Genomic DNA, 17,696 nt, shown 5'->3' with positions numbered 1-17,696 from the left:
TGCTCATCTGGTGCCATGAGGCCATTCAGCAGTATATCCCTTTCTTCCAGACTCCTCTTTCTTCTTTTTCATCTCACTTTCCCTGAAGTTTTCCTTCTCTGACCCTTGTTTGTACCTTCTCTTTGCTATACTGATTCCTTTCCAGAGTTTCCAGAGAACTTGGGGTAGCAGAATGGCCTTTGGAGGACAGTTTGGAAAATTGCCACTCTGACTATGTGCTCTTTCTCTCTCTGATTTCTTTAGGCTACTGCAGAACAGATTCGACTTGCACAGATGATTTCGGACCACAATGATGCTGACTTTGAGGAGAAGGTGAAACAAGTGAGTGTGGAAAATTAAGGTGAACTCTGACAGAAAGGCGAGATCAATATTGGGAGTACTGTGAATGCTGGGGGCATGGGAGGGACATGTGGCTGCTCACCTGAATTTCCTTGGACTGGCTTCATAAAGTTGTATCATAGCATGGTTTGGGTCAGCAGAGATGTTATATCCAGTTCCACCCCTGTGCTATGGTGATATCTTCCACTATCCCAAGTTGTTCCAAGCTTTGTCCAATCTGGCCTTGAACACTTCCAGGGATGGGGCAGTCACAGCTGCTCTGGGCACCCTGTGCCAGGGCCTCGCGACTATCACAGGGAAAAATTCCTTCCCAACATCCCATCTAACCCTGCTCTCTGACAGTGTGAAGCCATTCCCCCTTGTCCTGGCACTCCAGGCCCTTGTCCAGAGTCCCTCTCCAGCTCTCCTGGAGCCTCTTTAGGCCCTGGAAGGGGCTCTAAGGTCACCCTGGAGCCTTTACTTCTCCAGGCTCAACACCCCCAGCTCTCCCAGCCTGTCTCCAGAGCAGAGGGGCTGCAGCCCCTGGATCATCTCCGTGGCTTCCTGTGGACTCACTCCAGCAGCTCCACGTCCTTCCTGTGCTGGGGCCCCAGAGCTGGAGGCAGCTCTGCAGGGGGGTCTCTCCAGAGCAGAGGGGTGGAATCCCCCTTCACATGCTGCCCACGCTGCTGGGGAGGAGCCTAGGACAGCATTGGCTTTCTGGGCCCCCAGTGCACATGGCCAGGTCATGTTAACTCACGCCCCCAAGTCCTCCTCAGGGCTGCTCTCCGTCCATTCTCTCCCAGCTTGTGTTTGTGTTTGGTGTTGCCTTGATGCAGGTGCAGCAACTTCTGTCTTGCTGAACTTTTAGTTTGTTTCTACAGGTAACAGTGTTATCTGAGAAAAGGAGTTTGTAGGTTGGGTCATGGTGAAACAATGGTAACTCAAAAATTCACACCCTCAGTCACTTCTTGTTGAGGAACATAATTAAGCTAAGAAGGCTGGGGAGATTCCCTAGCCCTTCAATTTTTTGTTGAAGGGTTTCTGGTTTGGGATTCAACTTGCTTGCCTCCTGAGACATCCATAGAAATTTTGGTGCCATCTTGGCTTGGAACATGCTGACCATGGTGTTGTCTTCTCTACAGCTGATCGACATCACAGGCAAGAACCAGGACGAGTGTGTGATTGCTCTGCATGACTGCAACGGAGATGTCAACAGAGCCATCAATGTGCTGCTGGAGGGCAATCCGGACACGGTAGGATTAGGTCCTGTAAATCTGGTGAGGCCTAGTTCAGTGTAACTGCATATTTGGAGGTGAGGCATCCAGTAATGTCAAGATAAGGAGAGCCACTATGACTGACTAGTTCCACAGGAGCATGCACAGTGTGACTGTCACCTGGCTGCTGAACGCTGCTCTCTGTGGGCTTGCACAGGCTGTGAGAATGGCCCTAGGCTTGAAGGAATAGAAGAGAAAATGCCCTAAGTAATTTCCTTTCTATTACTTTTGAATTCAAGCAGTTCAACAATAGTACAGTGGCATCTGTATGTGCTTTCACACCACTGAGTGTGAAGGAACTTACCTTTCCCCGTGAGGGCTGAGTGACCTGCACTGAAAGGCAGGTGTGTGTCAGCTGTGGTTCCTTTCTGTCAGAGTAACGTGGTTTTGTGTCTCTGGCCCTAAAGATTCACTTCTAAGTGCTGCACCGACTGGCTTCTGTGCTGCTGCCTATGCCATTGTTTCGAGGGCCTTTTTGCTGTTTGTTGTTGTGGAGTTGGGCTTGGCTGCTGTTTCTCATGCAGGTGCTTGTCTCAGGCAAGCTGAGGTCAGCCAAAGAATGAGAGTGCTTGTTTAGGAGGAACCTTCTGCCTGCGTGCAGGGCGTCATTCCTTTTGTGACAAAGACAGCAGAGATGCAAGTTCTGTTACAGCCCAAGAAAAAGCCTACAAATGTCAGATCCTTCCAAACCGCTGCTGATCTCACTTATCCTCCTGGCAGCCTGGTTTGGTTGGAGCCAACTCAACTCTGAGTTGAGGGTCTAAATATCATTTTAGAATATTATGCTTTAGCTCATTTTTTTTGCCTGTGATAAGCCCTGGGGGTATGTGGATGAGCTGGACATCTCAGACTATGTTTTGTGTATTGCAGCTGCTCCCCAGTGTCTGGTTCTCTGCTTGGTTTGGCTTCAGCCAAGTTGTGTACAACACACATATGTGTTCCTCCTTGTCTTTAAAAAGCCCCTTCCGTTGACAACTGAATAAAATAGCTTTTGGAAAATCCTTTTAGAAAAGAGAATGATAGGGATGTGCATTGCTGAGGCACAGCTCAGCCACAACTATATTCTCTTCCACATGTCTTGTGATCAGTGTCTTCTACTCAGAGGACAAACCCCTGCTATCACAGCAATTTAATTGCCTGGAGAAACACATTGCTCATGAGAGTAGCATCCAGGACAGTGTAGCAGCACCTCCTTTATTGGATCAGCAGCACGAGGTCCTGTAAGGTAGGGCCATGGAGAAGCAGGCAAGGGAGCTGGCGGAGGAAGTGCTGGGCTGCCACTGCTCCAGCCCGGTGGCCTTGCAGTCACTGAGTACAGGCAGCCCTTGCACAGCCATTGGTCAAGCACCTTGGAGCTGCTTCTGTCCTGGATCCAGTTTGTGCAGCAATCCCAGAAAGGGGATTTTCTTATAAGAAACAGAGCTGTTAATTGCTTGGGTGCTCTGATGCTGAAAGCAGCTTACCTGCTGAGCTAGTTAGTGGTAATGTACTGTATTTCAAACAGTAAAGGAGCAGGTATGATCTTAGCATTGGATTAGATTTGGTTAAAAAAATGTTTACTTGGAATACTATAATTTTAAAGTTTATTTCTGAGCCAGATACCTATGGAGAAAGACTTTGGAAGCCTTGGGTTTGATGGCAGTTTGTGCCACTATGTTGTTGAGGTTTTTGTCACTGTCCCTACATGCTGCCATTCAAACCCAGCTGTTGATTTGTCTGCCAGTTGTGTTTTCAGGTGATTGTCAATGACTTAAGACTATTTTTAATAGTTCCAACAGTGTGCAGCATCAGTTTAAGGGTATGAAACCACTGCAACTGTCAGAAAATACATGGGTGCAGGCCCACGGCAGTGAGCTGGAGGCATACTTAATATTTTGCAGTTGAACTTGCCTGTTGGATAAATTCTATGATGTTTCTCTCCATCTGAGCTGATGTTTAGGGGAGGGGTTTTGTTAATCACTTTGCATCTATGGGAAACTTACCCCAAATGTTGACTGCATATCACTGTGAAACATTTACCTGGGTTATTCTGAGAGCTCCTGGTGACCTGTGTGAAACGGCAGGCTTTTTTTCCCCTAAGCAAGGTAAATTTATCCATGCTTTGAACTCCAGAAGTATCATGCCCTCTCTATTGAAGAATTTTAGTAGATCTTTGCAGAAGTAGAATAACTCATCTCCTGTTACCTCAAACTGCATGCCAGTCAACTGTAGGAAAGCTTGGCTTGAAGGAAGATGATGTGCTGTGTGTAGGCTGATAGACTCCTTAAAAAAAAATTGGTCTGGAAACCATTTTTGCAGAGACCCCCATTACATTCTCTGTAGCATGTTTAAGTCTTTGTGTATTTGCACCTTTCATTGATCAAACTGTGATTAATTTCTTTCCCCTCTGCAAACCTTCAGCATTCCTGGGAAATGGTTGGGAAGAAGAAGGGTGTCTCAGGACAGAAGGAGAGTGGACAGACAGAACCCAGTGAAGAAAGCAAAGAAAACCGGGATCGGGAGCGGGATTTCAGCAGACGACGTGGTGGGCTGCCGAGGCGAGGGCGAGGTGCCACCCGTGGAAGAGAGTGTATGGACCTGCCCTTTATTAAACCCCAAACTCTCACCCCAAAGCACTCTGTGCTGCATAACAGCTGTCAGTAAAGCTTTTCAGGCAGACACATCTGTGAGGAAAACCATGTGTGTGTGGATCTGTTTAATGCTCCCCTGTGAGATGATTCTTTGGGTGATGCCCTCACTTAACCATCAGCTTAAATCAAAAGTTCAGGGAGCATGTGATGATGTGGTCCCCCACACAGCCACTGCATTTTGGTGTTTGAGGTCTGGTTTGAGTATCCCCCCTAAAGCAGGATGAGTCTTGAAATTGTCTTTGCATTGTTCTGTCTTTCAGTTCGGGGCCAGGAAAATGGACTAGATGGTGGTAAGAGTGGAGGATCTTCTGGAAGAGGCACGGAAAGAGGGAGGCGGGGACGTGGCCGAGGCCGAGGTACACACGGGATGTGAGGTCCAAGGGGGTGGGAGGAGAGGAATGACATCAGTGTGTCTATCTCCCATGAGGTTCCAAAGCCTCTTTTATGGGGGGAATTGCCAAACTGAAAGTATGCACTTGATGTTTCTGTTCTCAGGCTTACTTTTAGTGCCTACATGTTGCATTCCTATCCTAAAGATGCTAGAAACAGCACCTAGTTCTTGCATCCCATCTGCAGAGTTAGAAAAAAAATTGTGCTTTATTACAGAGGTGGGAAGTTAAAAAACTCAAGGTTGACTATTTTAGCAGGTGGGCCAATGGCTATTAGTAACAGAACCTGCATCCTCATCATTCTTGCACATGTACCTGAGCACCACCACTGGCTTGGGCTTTAAATACTTGGGGCAGAAATTAATCTTACCCCAAAATCTGCTGCTTAGGAATTGTAGCCAAGGTCACATACTGCAAAAATCAGAACCTGGGGTCCAGTACTTACAGCCAGCTGGAAAGCTCACCTGAGCCTGGAATGATGCATTGCTAATTGTGCTGCCAGCCAGCTGAGGTCACTCCCATACATGGAAAGATGTTCATGGCAATCCCATCAACCCAGGAAGATCCTCTCCACTTTCATATTCTGGGCATCAGAACTCTGTGTCTTGTTGAAGTGTTTCTTTCCCAGTGATGTAGAGCCAAGGGACTAGCAGTGTGTGTGTGTGTATTTACAGGTGGCTCTGGACGGCGAGGGGGAAGATTTTCTGCCCAAGGCATGGGGTAAGCTTCACTGACCCAAACCACAGCAAAAATATAAAAGTCTGTGCATGGATAGCAATGTTTGTGTCAGTCATTTCTGTTCCCATTTTCCTTTTTTTTGTTGTTGTTAATAAGGCCCAAACTGCATCATAGTAACTTAAATTTGGGATGGCTGGTGTAGCTGAAGCATCTCTCTGCTGAGAGAGCTGCCTTGTGAGATGTGTTATGGTCTGAATAAAATCAATTCCTTTCAAAATGCTTTGACAGAGTGAACTTTTCCATCCTCGTATTTCTTACAGAACTTTCAACCCAGCTGACTATGCCGAGCCGGCCAGCACGGATGAGAACTACGGGAATAGCAACAACAACACGTGGAACAACACTGGGAGCTTTGAGCCAGATGATGGCACAAGTAAGTGTCTTCACGTGTGTGTGTGCTGGTTTGTATTGAGTGGATTTTGCATCCATCCAGTTGCAATGAGGACATTCTAGGCAGGTCTTAGGCTCAGGGATGGAGGAACGGGTTGTTGGTTCAGAGATGGATTTCGGTGACCCTGACACTTTGCACATTGTAAATGGGAGCTGGATGACTGCTCCAGGTTGAGCTTGTGGGTCCTGTTGCCCAACAGAGGCACAGGAACACTCACCTCTATTTGTTTTCCTGTAGAAACCATGCTACTGTTTGGAAAAGTGTTTTTTGTAAACTGTAGTGTGATAAGCAGATCCCAGATCTCCCAGTGTTGGGTGCATCCTCCAGAGCATATTTCTTGGAGTCAGATGTATTGCTCTTGATTTTGATACTGGGAGCATTCTTTCTTTCATGGTCATCTTGCTCAAACCATGGTGGGATAGGACTTGGTTACAGAAACGAGCTGAAAGCAATTCTTCTTCCTTCCCTGTTTGAACCAAACGTGTTTGCTGGGTGATTCTGAACACTGCTTCCCCTGCACATTCTCCTGCATTGGCAAATTGTTGCTCTGGGTTTTGTTTCACGTACGCACAATATTGAGCCACAGGTGAACTCAGATTTTGCAGTGTGCTAATGGGACAGTCACAGTCCTTGACTGTAAGTGGCCTATTGGGAGGGGCTCATTAGTGGTTTTGTTGTCTTTTTTATGGAGCAAGCTTGCATCACTGCAAAGTCAAACTATTTTTCCACAATTACTGAATGTTGAAGTAAATAACACATCTTGGGTGTTAGAAGCATCCACACCTGTGTTAATGATGCTTTAGGCCACTTCCATACTTCTTGGTTTTGCTGAAAAACTGATAGGTTTGGAAAGAGAGAATTAAAGTCCCATAAACTGGGATACCTTTTACTTCATACTGTTAGTGTCAGGGAGAGGGGTGGGGATGGTTCGTTTGTGTTTTCATGGATTTTGTTTGGGTTTTGGGTTTTGTTTGGTTTTTTCCCTTCTGAAAACAGCTGTTGTGGAAGGAGGGTGTTCTTGTGAAACACCAGCAGACAGAGTGATCATCTTGGCAGCTGAGAAGGGGTTTTAAATACCAGAGGGAGTAGTGTGGGAATGTGTTAGGGGCAGTGGGGTGTGCTTGCCTCCTCAGAAAAAGGGATGAGAATGGACAAGCTCTGTGTGCTGGAAGTTTAACTGTCTAGTGGGAGCAGGTTTGTGCATGGATGGTTTTCTTTTTCCTGTGTTGGTGTTTGGTGGAATAAAGTGGGCTAGAGTGTGGTTAGGGGGAACTGAAGATTTTTCTAATGAACAGCTCAAATTTGCTCTAGTACTACAATACAGCTGTAAAGTTTATTATGCAATTCAACTGGTCACCTGTGTTGTGTGTGGTTGTTTTGTTTCCATTTTAGTAGCCACAGGCATCTCTTTAAATTAATAATATCCACAGGTACAATGTGACTGGTGTACATGGGGGCAATGAAACTCACCTTCACTTCTTTAAGTCAAAATTTCACCAGTTGTCTTTCTTTTCTTTTTTTTTTTTTTTTGTTTCAGGACTTGATTTCATTGGGGGTGAGGGGTCAAATTATCCCCGAAAATTTGACACTGCTCCTGGTACGATACATCCAGGTGCACTAACTGCCCCGGATACCTTTACTTTATAGCTTTTTTAAAAAAATCTGAAATATCTGTGGATATGTCATTCTTCTCTCTCTTAATTTGTTCATTTTAATATTTGACGTTTGTTCTGACTGTGCTTTTACTAACGCTGACACCTTGAATGTAAATTGGGAGAGGCTAACACCAATTCCTGTGGATTATGCAAATTTTAACTTCAGCCATTGCTTCTCAATGCCAGAGCAGCTCTGTGTCCGCTGCACAGAGTATCCCACCCGAGGGCAGGAAGTGTGAGGCAGCTCAGTCATATTCCTTTTGTCTCACATCCTGAAAGCTGTGACTTGCTGTTGTCCCTGTGCCATTCCCCTGGTCTCCCCGCTGTCCCTGCTTAGGGTCACAACACAGCTGCAAGGGCAGTTGGTCTGGCTGAACTCTCTCTGTGCTTTGCCTCCACTTATGGCTGCTGCTGGGTGAGCAGTGCCTAATGGCTGCTCTGGCTTGCTCAGGCTGCCTGGCTGCTCCTCTTTGCCTCCCTGCAGTTGGAGATGATGTTGGATTTTGAGATGACAGGGATGCTTGATGGCAAAGCTGCTCCGTGCCTGGCCACTTGGTTTCCTGCTCTTACACCATTATACCTTAGGAGGCCAAGAGATGCCCGTGAGATATCAGTTTGCCTTATCTCTATAGAATTCCATTGGTGTCCATAATAAGGCCAACATCGTGTTTTAGCTGTCTCCTCCATCTAACCTGAGATCTTGAAGTTGAGGCTAAGGGACCTTCTAGAAGAGCTTGCCACTTGACTCTTGAAGGAGGAGAAGTGTTGAGGCCGAGAGTGTTTCTTGCAAGGACCCAAAGGCAGGCAGACATGTGGAGTGCTTCTGCTGTGTTGGAGCATTTCCTGGTTCTCACCTCAGGGTTGTCAATCTTTAACTTCCCCAGGCAGCACAAGGCCATCTGCCCCAGCACTGCCATTGTGGTTTTGCTGCCCTTTGGCTTTGTTTGGATTAACATTCCTTCGAGGTGCAGAGTGGGGGCCTTTGGGTCTGTTGCCTTCCCAGTGCAGGGTGCCAAGCCTGGATCCAGTCCTTGAGAGGCTGGGGCTGTGGGAGGAGCAAGCTGAGTCTCTTGTCTCCCAGCTTAAAACTAAGAAAGAGCGTATTTGGGGAGGGATGTGGAAAACTTGGAGACACAAGGGGATTTTTTTTTCCTTAACCACATTCATATTTGCATGTTGTTGGCTTAATTTTATTTTCTCCTCTTTTTTTTTTTTTTTTTTTTGCTTTGAGGAGCTTAAAGACCAGCAGCTCTTTGAAGGGCTTTCTGAAAGCAGAGAGGAAGGCTTCCTGTTCAGAAGACCATCCTTCTGAAATGGTGTTAGAAGGCTCAGGGTATTGCTTGTGTTGCAGCTCTCCCCTTCAAAAGAGCTTGATGGAGAGTGATGCAGTTGCTTTCTTTAAAAAAAAAAAAAAACTTCCCATGCTGTGCTAGTTGGGAGCTTTCTGGAGAGTTCCTGGTGAATACCTGGTTATACATTGCAGGTCTTTGATTCTCCATCTGCCCCTTTGTGTGTAGGGAGCTCGAGCTGTGCTGAGTCAGTGCCCAGTATTTGAGGAGTAGACTTGCTGGGAAAGCCCTGTCAATGGCTGCTCTTCATCTGCAGGGTTTCCTCCTGCTTTTAGTGCTGCTTTGCTTTTCTTCTTATTTTCCCCAAACAAACAAGACTTAAGAGTCCTATGCTGTGTTCCTGCATGCACAAACTCTTCTTGGGGCAGCTCTCCTGTCTTCCTGCTCTCTGGGCCAGCTGCAGGTACATTCAGCTCCTACTTCACCTCTTGGGTAAGGCTTGGACTAGAATGATCCTCCTGATCCATGGAAATCTGGAAAGCGGCCTTCCCACTACTGCTGTGAGGGCACCAAAAATCTAAGGATTGGGGAAATTCAGGTTTCTAAACTGCAGATGTGTTTTGCATTGAACGTGTTGATGGTTCTGGCTGTGGAGGAAGGGGTAGTGTGCCTTAAGACTCCTGGTGTTCTGGCAAGTGATATTGTATTAATATCTGTATTTCAAACTTGAATATATAAAAAAGTAAATCCTGGGAGACTTCTTGAATTGGCCCAACTAGTCAAACAAAACAAAAAAGTAATGAAAAAAGAATAATTCACTGATAGTTATTTCATGCACTAAATCCCCCAGTTCTAGACAAGTGGTTGTTTAAATACACACTTAAAGTCTATATGGGGAGATCTGTGTCCTGCAGAAGAACTCAGAATGCTCTCCTTCCCCACGTGCTGTGTTTTATGCTGTAAAAGAGCTGATACCAACTTGTTCCATCCAGTAAGTGTCTTTAGGATTAACCCTGTAGGCACTCTCAAATTTCATTGATCTGGTTTGTGTGGACTGAAAACAAGCTGCACAAAATGGGGCTGACTTTATGCTCTGAGATTTTTGGGGATGTGAAAGCTCCTGCTCTCTTCCCAAACCAAATTTTAGTTGTTAAATGGAGTCTGAAACTAGCACATAATATTCAAAATACAGAGGTTAAACTGTGATGGAAACGAGGGCTGGAACAAGTTGAAAATGCAGCCAGGCAAAACTCTTACTTTCTGGTAAATTTTGCTCGCTTAAATTGCGCTGTGTTGGATTGCAGCTGGGGTTTTTCCCAGTTTTTTCCTTGGTACTTCAAGCTGCACACTTTGAGCATATCTCTGAAGCTGGTCACAGAAAATGCAGGAACTGCTTAGTCCCTTAAATTTTCTTTTCTGAATCCCATTTGCCTTTGCACAGGAGGTTCTGGTGGGCTGAGGTTTCAAGACTTTTTTTGTCAGGGGAAAGATGAATCATGGGAATGGCTCAGTTATCCTTAAGTTTTATAGAAACTTGAGGTTTACCTGGGTGGTGAGATCCTGTGCCAGAGCTGGCAGGAGGCCCATGAGGGAGGTGCTCTGTCCGAGCTGCTGGGGTAACACTGACTGCTTGCGGGTGCACAAACCTACAGCTACTGCAGTACAAGGGGAAGTCAGGAAAGTGGCACAAGGAGGCTGGGGACGATGCTGGGACTTCCTTGCAGAGCCCAGCTCCCCTTTTGGGTGTTGGGAGGGTGTGCATTGCCCTATCTGCCAACCCAGTGGTCCCTCTTTTTCAGCCCAGCCTGCGCCAGCAAGGCAGAGGCAATCCCATCACGGTACTGTGACCATAAAGCCTGGGTTGAGGTTGACTGCTTTAACTTGTCTGATTGGCAAATAGAAGTCCTCCTGGCTGCCTGCAAAGCTCCCTAGTGCTCCCCCAGCTGTTGGAGGTAGAGCTTTGATGCATGCATAACTTCTGTACCTGTTGTTGTCCTTGTAGGTGCATGGAGGGCAGCGACAGAAGAATGGGGCACGGAGGACTGGAATGAAGATGTAGGTATTTTCCAAGCCCATCTCCTCTGTGCATCTGCCAGCATCTGCATCTGCTGTCCTGTCTGTACACACAGAGCTGCCAGGGCAGCTCAAAGCCCATCCTCCCCAAACTGTGGACAGAACCCCAGCCAGGCTTCCCAGCTCTGGAAGCTATGATGAATAAGTAATTGTCCCAGGTTCTGCAGGATATGTGTAATAGAGCTTGTCATAGGAGCCCAAGACAAGAAGAGATCTCCTGGGCCATTGAGGCTGATCCTCTCATTTCCTGTAACTGCAAGATGGAATTCTTCCAAAAATTGGCCTGACTCCACACAGGACTCTTGCTCCACTCCTCTGGTGGAATGGCAGTTGGGGAAGGTTTGCCTTTGATCACACGAGCAGCAATTTCATGGTTTCATGTACATCATGTGCCTCTGCTGGTCTTTGTGATTTGGATGGAAAAGAAGCTCTTGACTTTACCTTCTGACATGCTCTTTGGTGTGTCTCATCACTTTGTGTTCTCTACCTGATGTCTCCTTCAGGGGAGAATGGGCACTGTTAGCACCTCCTGTTAATGCCTATCTATAAGTTCCTTCTGAAATGGGCTTCAGTCTCTCCAAATCAAGGAAGGACTTCTGTTCCTGCAGATGGGAGCAGGGTTGGGCTTTTTTAGTAAGATTGTTAGTTTTGCGTGCTCATTTTGGCTCAGCCCACAGAATGGGCAAGCATGGTAAGCATTTGCTTTCCAGGCACCACCTGAGGGAAGCACTACTGCTGTGTTTGGAGATAGGAGCAGCTTTTCTTTGTTCAGTCAGGTCTCTGCTAAAAGGGAGCCTCTGAGAGCATTTCTTCCCTTCAGTGTGTGTGAGGTGCTCCCAGGAGTTCTGGATTTACTTTCTAAACTCTGGCAGTTCAGTTTGTGGCAGCTCCTCAGTCTGGAATAGAAGCTGTTCATGTTCAGATATGTTCCAAGCCAAATCACAGGTCGTCACTAACCCTGCACCAGTATTTGAGCAATGTTATTTTCCCTTCCACAGCTGAAGTAGATCCAAGTGAGCCCAGATCACTGGAAGCTTAGCTATGGGTCCAAAGTTTCTCCTTGGCTTTGCTACCAGTGCTTGCACCTACCTGTGCAGGGGCTTTTGCAGGTCTGTGCTGCATGCCATTGACTCAGAGCAACAGCCCAAAGTCCCAGCAGTCTTAGGGGATTTGTGGACTATGGGAAATTTGTAGAAGGATTTGAGAGGGTTTTTTTTCACTGGCAGGTGATTTGTGCGCTTGCCTGAGAAGAAATAAATGAAATAGAAGCTGATTCTGATGGGAGCCAAATGCTAGAGAAGTTTCAGTCTAAGCACTTGAATTTCTTGAGTTTTTCTGTGGCTCTTTGTCTCAAATGTTCATGTGCTTTGTGTCATAGGCACTGTTATGAGGTGCTGTTCTCACTTTTGGATTCTTTTTTCCTTTTTTATCTTTCAGCTGTCAGAGACAAAGATCTTCACAGCCTCCAATGTGTCTTCAGTGCCTCTGCCTGCTGAGAATGTGACAATCACTGCTGGACAAAGGTGAGAGCCAATGGTCATGCTGTTTACCTGGGAAAAGTAGCTCATGAGTCTTGGAGCAATTTGCCATCTTCAAGTAAACCTTACTAGCTAGCTAAAATGCAGCAGCTCTGAATGAGATGAGATGGGGTGGATTTAAGTGGAAGGGTTGACTTAGGGGTTTTTGGGTCTTAATCCTGGATTAGATTTTCCTAGGCTCTATTGCTGGTTCTTCAGGTTTGGGGGCATTTTGCTGTGTTAAATTAATGTAGAACGTGGTTTAAAATCAAAGGCCATGCGGAGTCTTGCTTGGTCAGTCTGTCTTTGAGGTTGCTGCTGGCAGGTTTGAGTTAATGTTCTGCAGATTCCTTCAATTTGTAAAGTAAAAGCTGTGAGGCTGGAGGGGGAATACTGTTCTAGTGGAAGTGGGAGCTTCTGGTAACCTCAGTGGGTCTTTGTCTACCCAGAATTGATCTCGCAGTCCTGCTAGGAAAGACACCCTCTTCCATGGAGAATGAGTCAACAAACCTGGAGTCATCCCAGACTCCTTCCCTGGCACAGCCCCTGGTGTTCAGCAATTCTAAGCAGAGTGCTCTAACCCAGCCTCCTTCTGGAAACTCCTTCTCTCACCACAGCATGGTAAGGAGATGCTGGTTCTGCCAGTGGGTGTTTGGCTGAGGTTGCTTATCCCCTGTTGTTCTGTCTGTTTGGGTAATACAGGAAATAAAGTCCTGACACTTGCTCCCTGCTTGGGGCTGGTAGAGCCAAATAATTTGCTAGTCTGCTTTAAAAGCAGTGGCCTGAAGTTCATTGTTCAATTTGAAATAATTGGGATAATTCCTCCCCTGCTGCCCTTGTCAGATTTGCAAAACACACTTCTTTCCTGCTTAAAGGAAAGGAAAAGCTCTTTTGGTCCAGGGCTTGCAGTTCCAACAATTTGAGAAACAGAACTGGTTGGGAACTGGTGTGGTATGGAATGCTGGCATCCACTGACAGGAGAAGGAAGGAGACACTGAGTCAGAGTCAGGGATGGGCATAGACCTGGGCAGATGCTGCTTTGTGTAACTTTAGCAGAAAGAAATAAAAATTGTTTACTTAATGGTGAGATAGTTGAGGAAAGATTTTCATATTAACTATAAAGGCAAGATCTCCTGGTGTTTCTCTTCTAGTGTAATTGAATGCATGAGAATAATTTAGTACATTTTTTTAAGATGCTGTCTGTTAATTTCCCTTGTCATCCTCTGTGGCACTGTACCATGGCATGGGTTGGGCAAGAGATGAGCATACCTGTGCTCACACACAGTGGAGGCTGGGAAAGAAACATGAGCCCTTCGTGCCAGCAGCGTGTGTGTGTGTTCAGAGCTCAAGAGTGTTAAGCTGAGGCACCCAGTGAGAAGCAGCAGGGTACAGTGTGTTTGGGCTTATGCAAGGGATGTACCTGTCCTCTGAGCCCAAGCCATGGGACATGCTGACTTTATCTCCTTGCTGAAATTGCAGGTGAGCATGTTGGGGAAAGGGTTTGGAGATGTCGGGGAGGCCAAAGGCAGCAGTACTACAGGGTCACAGTTCCTGGAGCAGTTCAAGACAGCCCAGGCACTGGCTCAGCTGGCAGCTCAGCACACCCAGCCTGCTGGGAGCACCACTGCTGCTTCCTGGGACATGGGATCCACCACACAGACCTCGTCTCTGGTGCAGTACGGTAAGGAAAAGCAGCGCGGCTCCCCAGAGGGGAGGGAGTGTGTTCTCCCAGAACTGCAGGGCACGCTGTGGGCAGCGGTGGGAGGGGTTCAGCAGAGGGTCTGTTCACAACCAATTTAGCTGAGCTGAAAAAATTAAAAGAGCCGTGGGTGAGACTAAAATGTAATAGTGTGTGTGAGGCTCTCCTTGTTCCTTTTATACTTGAAACAGTTGAATCTGTCATTCCAGACAGTTTCAGGGCCAGGGATCTGGTGTTCCTGAGCCTCTCAGAGTGTGCAGAACTAATTCCTGGTGTAAAGCTGTGCCAGAAAAAGGTCTGAAAGGGCACCTCTGGAGAATAGCTCCCATATACAAACTCTTGTCAGTCTCCTCTCCCTGCTGAACTCATATTATCTTTTAAGGGAATTTGCTGGTCAATGCCAGGAAGTAACTCTATCTCTGGGCTGGCATGAGGGAATAAATAGGGGTTGAGAGGCACTTTTCAGATGAGAAGCTGAGTTTTGCTGTGGTTGTGTGCTAGTGTCACTTCCTTCAGCTTGTGCTTGTTATAGGGAAATGGCTCTGGTTCAAATCTTGGCTCTGGTTCAAATCTAAGCTGAAGAAAAACTGAGCCCTGTCCTAGTGGCAGTCAGTGTTGGCAGCTTCTGATCTTCTCAGACAAGAAGCCTCAGAGCAGAGTCACAGAGAATAGGGGCTGCTTTTGAATGAACTGTGGAAAGGCTTTGTCGGAGGAGGAAGGTGGTGCAAATACCTGAGGGTAGGCAGCCCCAAGCAGTGATGTTGCTTGGAGATACCTAGTTCCCTGCAGGGGAAGGAGAAGGCAATGGAATGCTGGAATGTTAACAGGGAGGGGAAGGAAGTGGCCTGCAGGACTGACATGCAGTGTCTCCACACGAGGGACTCTGAAGTCCAGCTTTTCTTGTGGACGTACGTCATGCAAACTGGCTTTGTCCTGTAGAATTGGTGGAATAAACTGAGGGAAGAAGGGCTTAAAGAGGCTTGGCATTGATGGTGGTGAGAGCATGAGGCTGGGAGCAGAGATGCTGAAGTTCTCTGCTCTCTAACAGACACAGGATGAAACATAGAGGGAAAGGATTTCTTTTTCTTGATAAGTGTCAGGACTTGATTTATTTTTAAGGAAACAAACCCTGCTAACTCACCTCTGTCTTGTCCCACAGATCTCAAGAACCCAACAGATTCTTCCGTGCATAGTCCCTTCACCAAGCGTCAGGGCTTCACATCAACTTCAACCATGATAGAAGTGTTCATGCAGGAGAAGCAGCCTGTGGTGACTGCCTCCACAACCACGCCGGCACCCCCATCCTCACCGCTGCCCAGCAAAACCAACCCAGTTCCCCAGATGTCCCCAGGGTCCTCGGACAACCAGTCCTCAAGTCCCCAGCCAGCACAGCAGAAGCTCAAGCAGCAAAAGAAAAAAGCATCGTTAACATCAAAGGTGCAGACCAATGGTGGGGAAGCAGGCATCAGATTGTGTTAGAGCTGCAGAAACAGCCATTTGGGCTGCTGAGGGAAGGTCTGGCCTTGGCCTTCCTGCTCTTAGCACTGGGTGTTTGTGGGGGTGATGGAGTTGTGTGCCTGCCTGGGTTGAACAGGGTAATTCAGAGGCTGCAAGCCTGTAACTGCCTTTGTGTGCTGGGAAACGTGGGTGCTGAAGTCATTCTCTGGGCTAATCACTGGGAATGACTGACCCGTTCTGTTGTTCCTGTGTCCCTTGCAGATTCCCGCACTTGCGGTGGAAATGCCTGGCTCCTCGGATATCTCAGGGCTAAACCTGCAGTTTGGGGCGTTACAGTTTGGTTCAGAGCCTGTTCTTGCCGAGTACGAATCGACGCCCACAACCAGCGCCGCCGTTAGCCAGTCTCAGAGCAGCCTCTACACCAGCTCGGCCAGGTGAGGACCAGCAACAGATTAATCCACGCAGGCAGCTTTGGAAGGTCGCTGGTCCTGTGGACTTGAGTTGTCCTGCATACTAGTAGACCCTTTCTGACTGTGCTTTGGTCACAAAGGGGGGACAATGTATGCAACAGCAAAGCACAAGTTGCCAGCAGACTCATCGGGCAGCTCTGTGCCTCTTTGGCCTGCGGTACCTTGCACAGAAAGCAGTTTTCCTGCTGCCCTTAAACTGTGTTGTTGGAAACACAGGAAGGGGATCCCCAGCACAACTGCTCCATGTCTCTGGTGAACAGATTCTGAGTGGTTTGTCCTTCTTTTTGCCTGGCAAACTGGGACACAGTGGGGTAGGTGTACCTACGGTGATGGTGCTTTGTCAAAGCGAAGCGTTTGCCTTCTGTTGGGCTGACCCTTAGTAACTGGCCAGTCCCTTGAGTGCTGGGACCTGAGTGGTGGCAGCTCATGAAGTGTTGCCTAAGGCACAGCAGTGTGTGAGGCAAGGCTGGATGTCCATGGTTGGGCTAGCCTTGCTCTCTGGGCATATTTCTTGGCTTGGCTGCTTCATGTGGTGCCTTTATACTGATGCTTGGGGCTTTTTATCTTGAGTATTTGAAGTGAAGAGCCCAGTCTGGGTCGGCAGTTTACAGCAGGGCTGTTTTGGAGGAAAATGGAGGAACCCTTTTTTTTTTTTTTATTTACCTTTTGTAGTGAATCTTCATCCACAATTTCGTCCAATCAAAGCCAGGAGTCTGGTTACCAGAGTGGCACAATACAGACAGCAACATTTACCTCCCAGAACAGTGCTCAGGGACCACTGTACGAACAGAGATCCACCCAGACGAGGCGATACCCAAATTCTATCTCCTCCTCGCCCCAGAAAGATCTGACCCAGGCTAAGGTAAGAGAACAGCTTTGCTCACCCATTTTGCTGAGTGAGCCTAATGTGTGAAGTGTCTCAGGGGAAGCTGAGTGGCTTATCAAATGGTTCTGTGATCCTCCAGCCTCACTGTGTAGCTCATGGGCCCTCAAGAGAGCTCTCTTCTGGCTGCCCCCAGCTGTGTTTCATGCCTGGACCTGGGCCACTGGGGTTAACAGCAGTCAAGTTGATTGCAGGGCATGTGTTGTGTCACACAGTTACCCTGCTAGAGAGGGGTGTGCAGACAAAGAATTGTTTTGTCTTAAGTATTTGGTTCTTGAATGCTGCACACCAGTTCAGTAACATCAGGTTTGGCTAATGAACTGGGATTGAGAATGTTGAGGCAGTCTAACTACCAGCAGCAGAGAAGCTTCTTGTACTGATTTCTCTAATATACACTTGGGGACCGTGCTGGCATGGGGCTACACCTTGGGACTGGCCCCAGCACAGTCTGGTGACACATGTTGGTAGCAGGATCTTTTCATAACTATGGATGGATGTGGGAGAGAGGTGACATTAGCTCTGCCTCTGGAAATGTGCAGCTGTAATGCCCAGTACTCCTTTTTTCTCTTCTTCCTCAGAATGGTTTCAGTTCTGTACAACCCACGCCATTACAAACCACACAGGCTGTTGAAGGTAAGAGTCTTGCAAGTACAGCAGGTGTCCTGCACCTCTTGTTCTGCTCATGTTCTCTGCTTTGAAGGAGAAGCTTTATCTGTGCTGATAGCAAGTCCTTTCCTTGCTGGACTAATTGCTGCCACTCAGTTTATTTGCTTCCCTCAAAACATTCAGCTTTCTGCTGATGGATGCTTGAGATCCTTGAAGGGTCACCTATGACAGTAATTTACTGTGTTTTGAGCGTGGAAGGCACCTCATCTGTAGGTCGTGAAGCTCTTTGCAGAGCTGATGGTA

At 47.3% G+C, this 17,696-nt stretch overlaps 1 protein-coding gene across 5 annotated transcripts in view; it reads left to right on the top strand.

Moving 5' to 3' along the window:
- The window catches only part of UBAP2L (ubiquitin associated protein 2 like), a 30,387-nt gene that overhangs the window by 4,433 nt on the left and 8,258 nt on the right, over window positions 1-17,696 (top strand). For 2 of the 5 annotated variants that reach the window (XM_082298751.1, XM_082298752.1), the window contains exons 3-17: window positions 244-321; window positions 1,464-1,574; window positions 3,996-4,164; window positions 4,486-4,581; window positions 5,289-5,334; window positions 5,613-5,725; window positions 7,281-7,355; window positions 10,690-10,742; window positions 12,198-12,283; window positions 12,727-12,898; window positions 13,757-13,958; window positions 15,136-15,413; window positions 15,696-15,868; window positions 16,577-16,766; window positions 17,366-17,420. In XM_082298751.1, coding sequence (XP_082154877.1) covers window positions 244-321; window positions 1,464-1,574; window positions 3,996-4,164; window positions 4,486-4,581; window positions 5,289-5,334; window positions 5,613-5,725; window positions 7,281-7,355; window positions 10,690-10,742; window positions 12,198-12,283; window positions 12,727-12,898; window positions 13,757-13,958; window positions 15,136-15,413; window positions 15,696-15,868; window positions 16,577-16,766; window positions 17,366-17,420 — 1,897 coding nt within the window. The remainder of the gene's footprint in view (window positions 1-243; window positions 322-1,463; window positions 1,575-3,995; window positions 4,165-4,485; window positions 4,582-5,288; window positions 5,335-5,612; window positions 5,726-7,280; window positions 7,356-10,689; window positions 10,743-12,197; window positions 12,284-12,726; window positions 12,899-13,756; window positions 13,959-15,135; window positions 15,414-15,695; window positions 15,869-16,576; window positions 16,767-17,365; window positions 17,421-17,696) is intronic. The other 3 variants (XM_082298755.1, XM_082298754.1, XM_082298753.1) reach the window with 2 other exon arrangements.

This window comes from Coloeus monedula (genome assembly GCF_965178545.1).
Source record: "Coloeus monedula genome assembly, chromosome: 29".
NCBI lineage: Eukaryota > Metazoa > Chordata > Aves > Passeriformes > Corvidae > Coloeus > Coloeus monedula.
The sequence above is the reverse complement of the archived record's forward strand: the minus strand, read 5'-3'. Positions and strand labels throughout refer to the sequence as shown.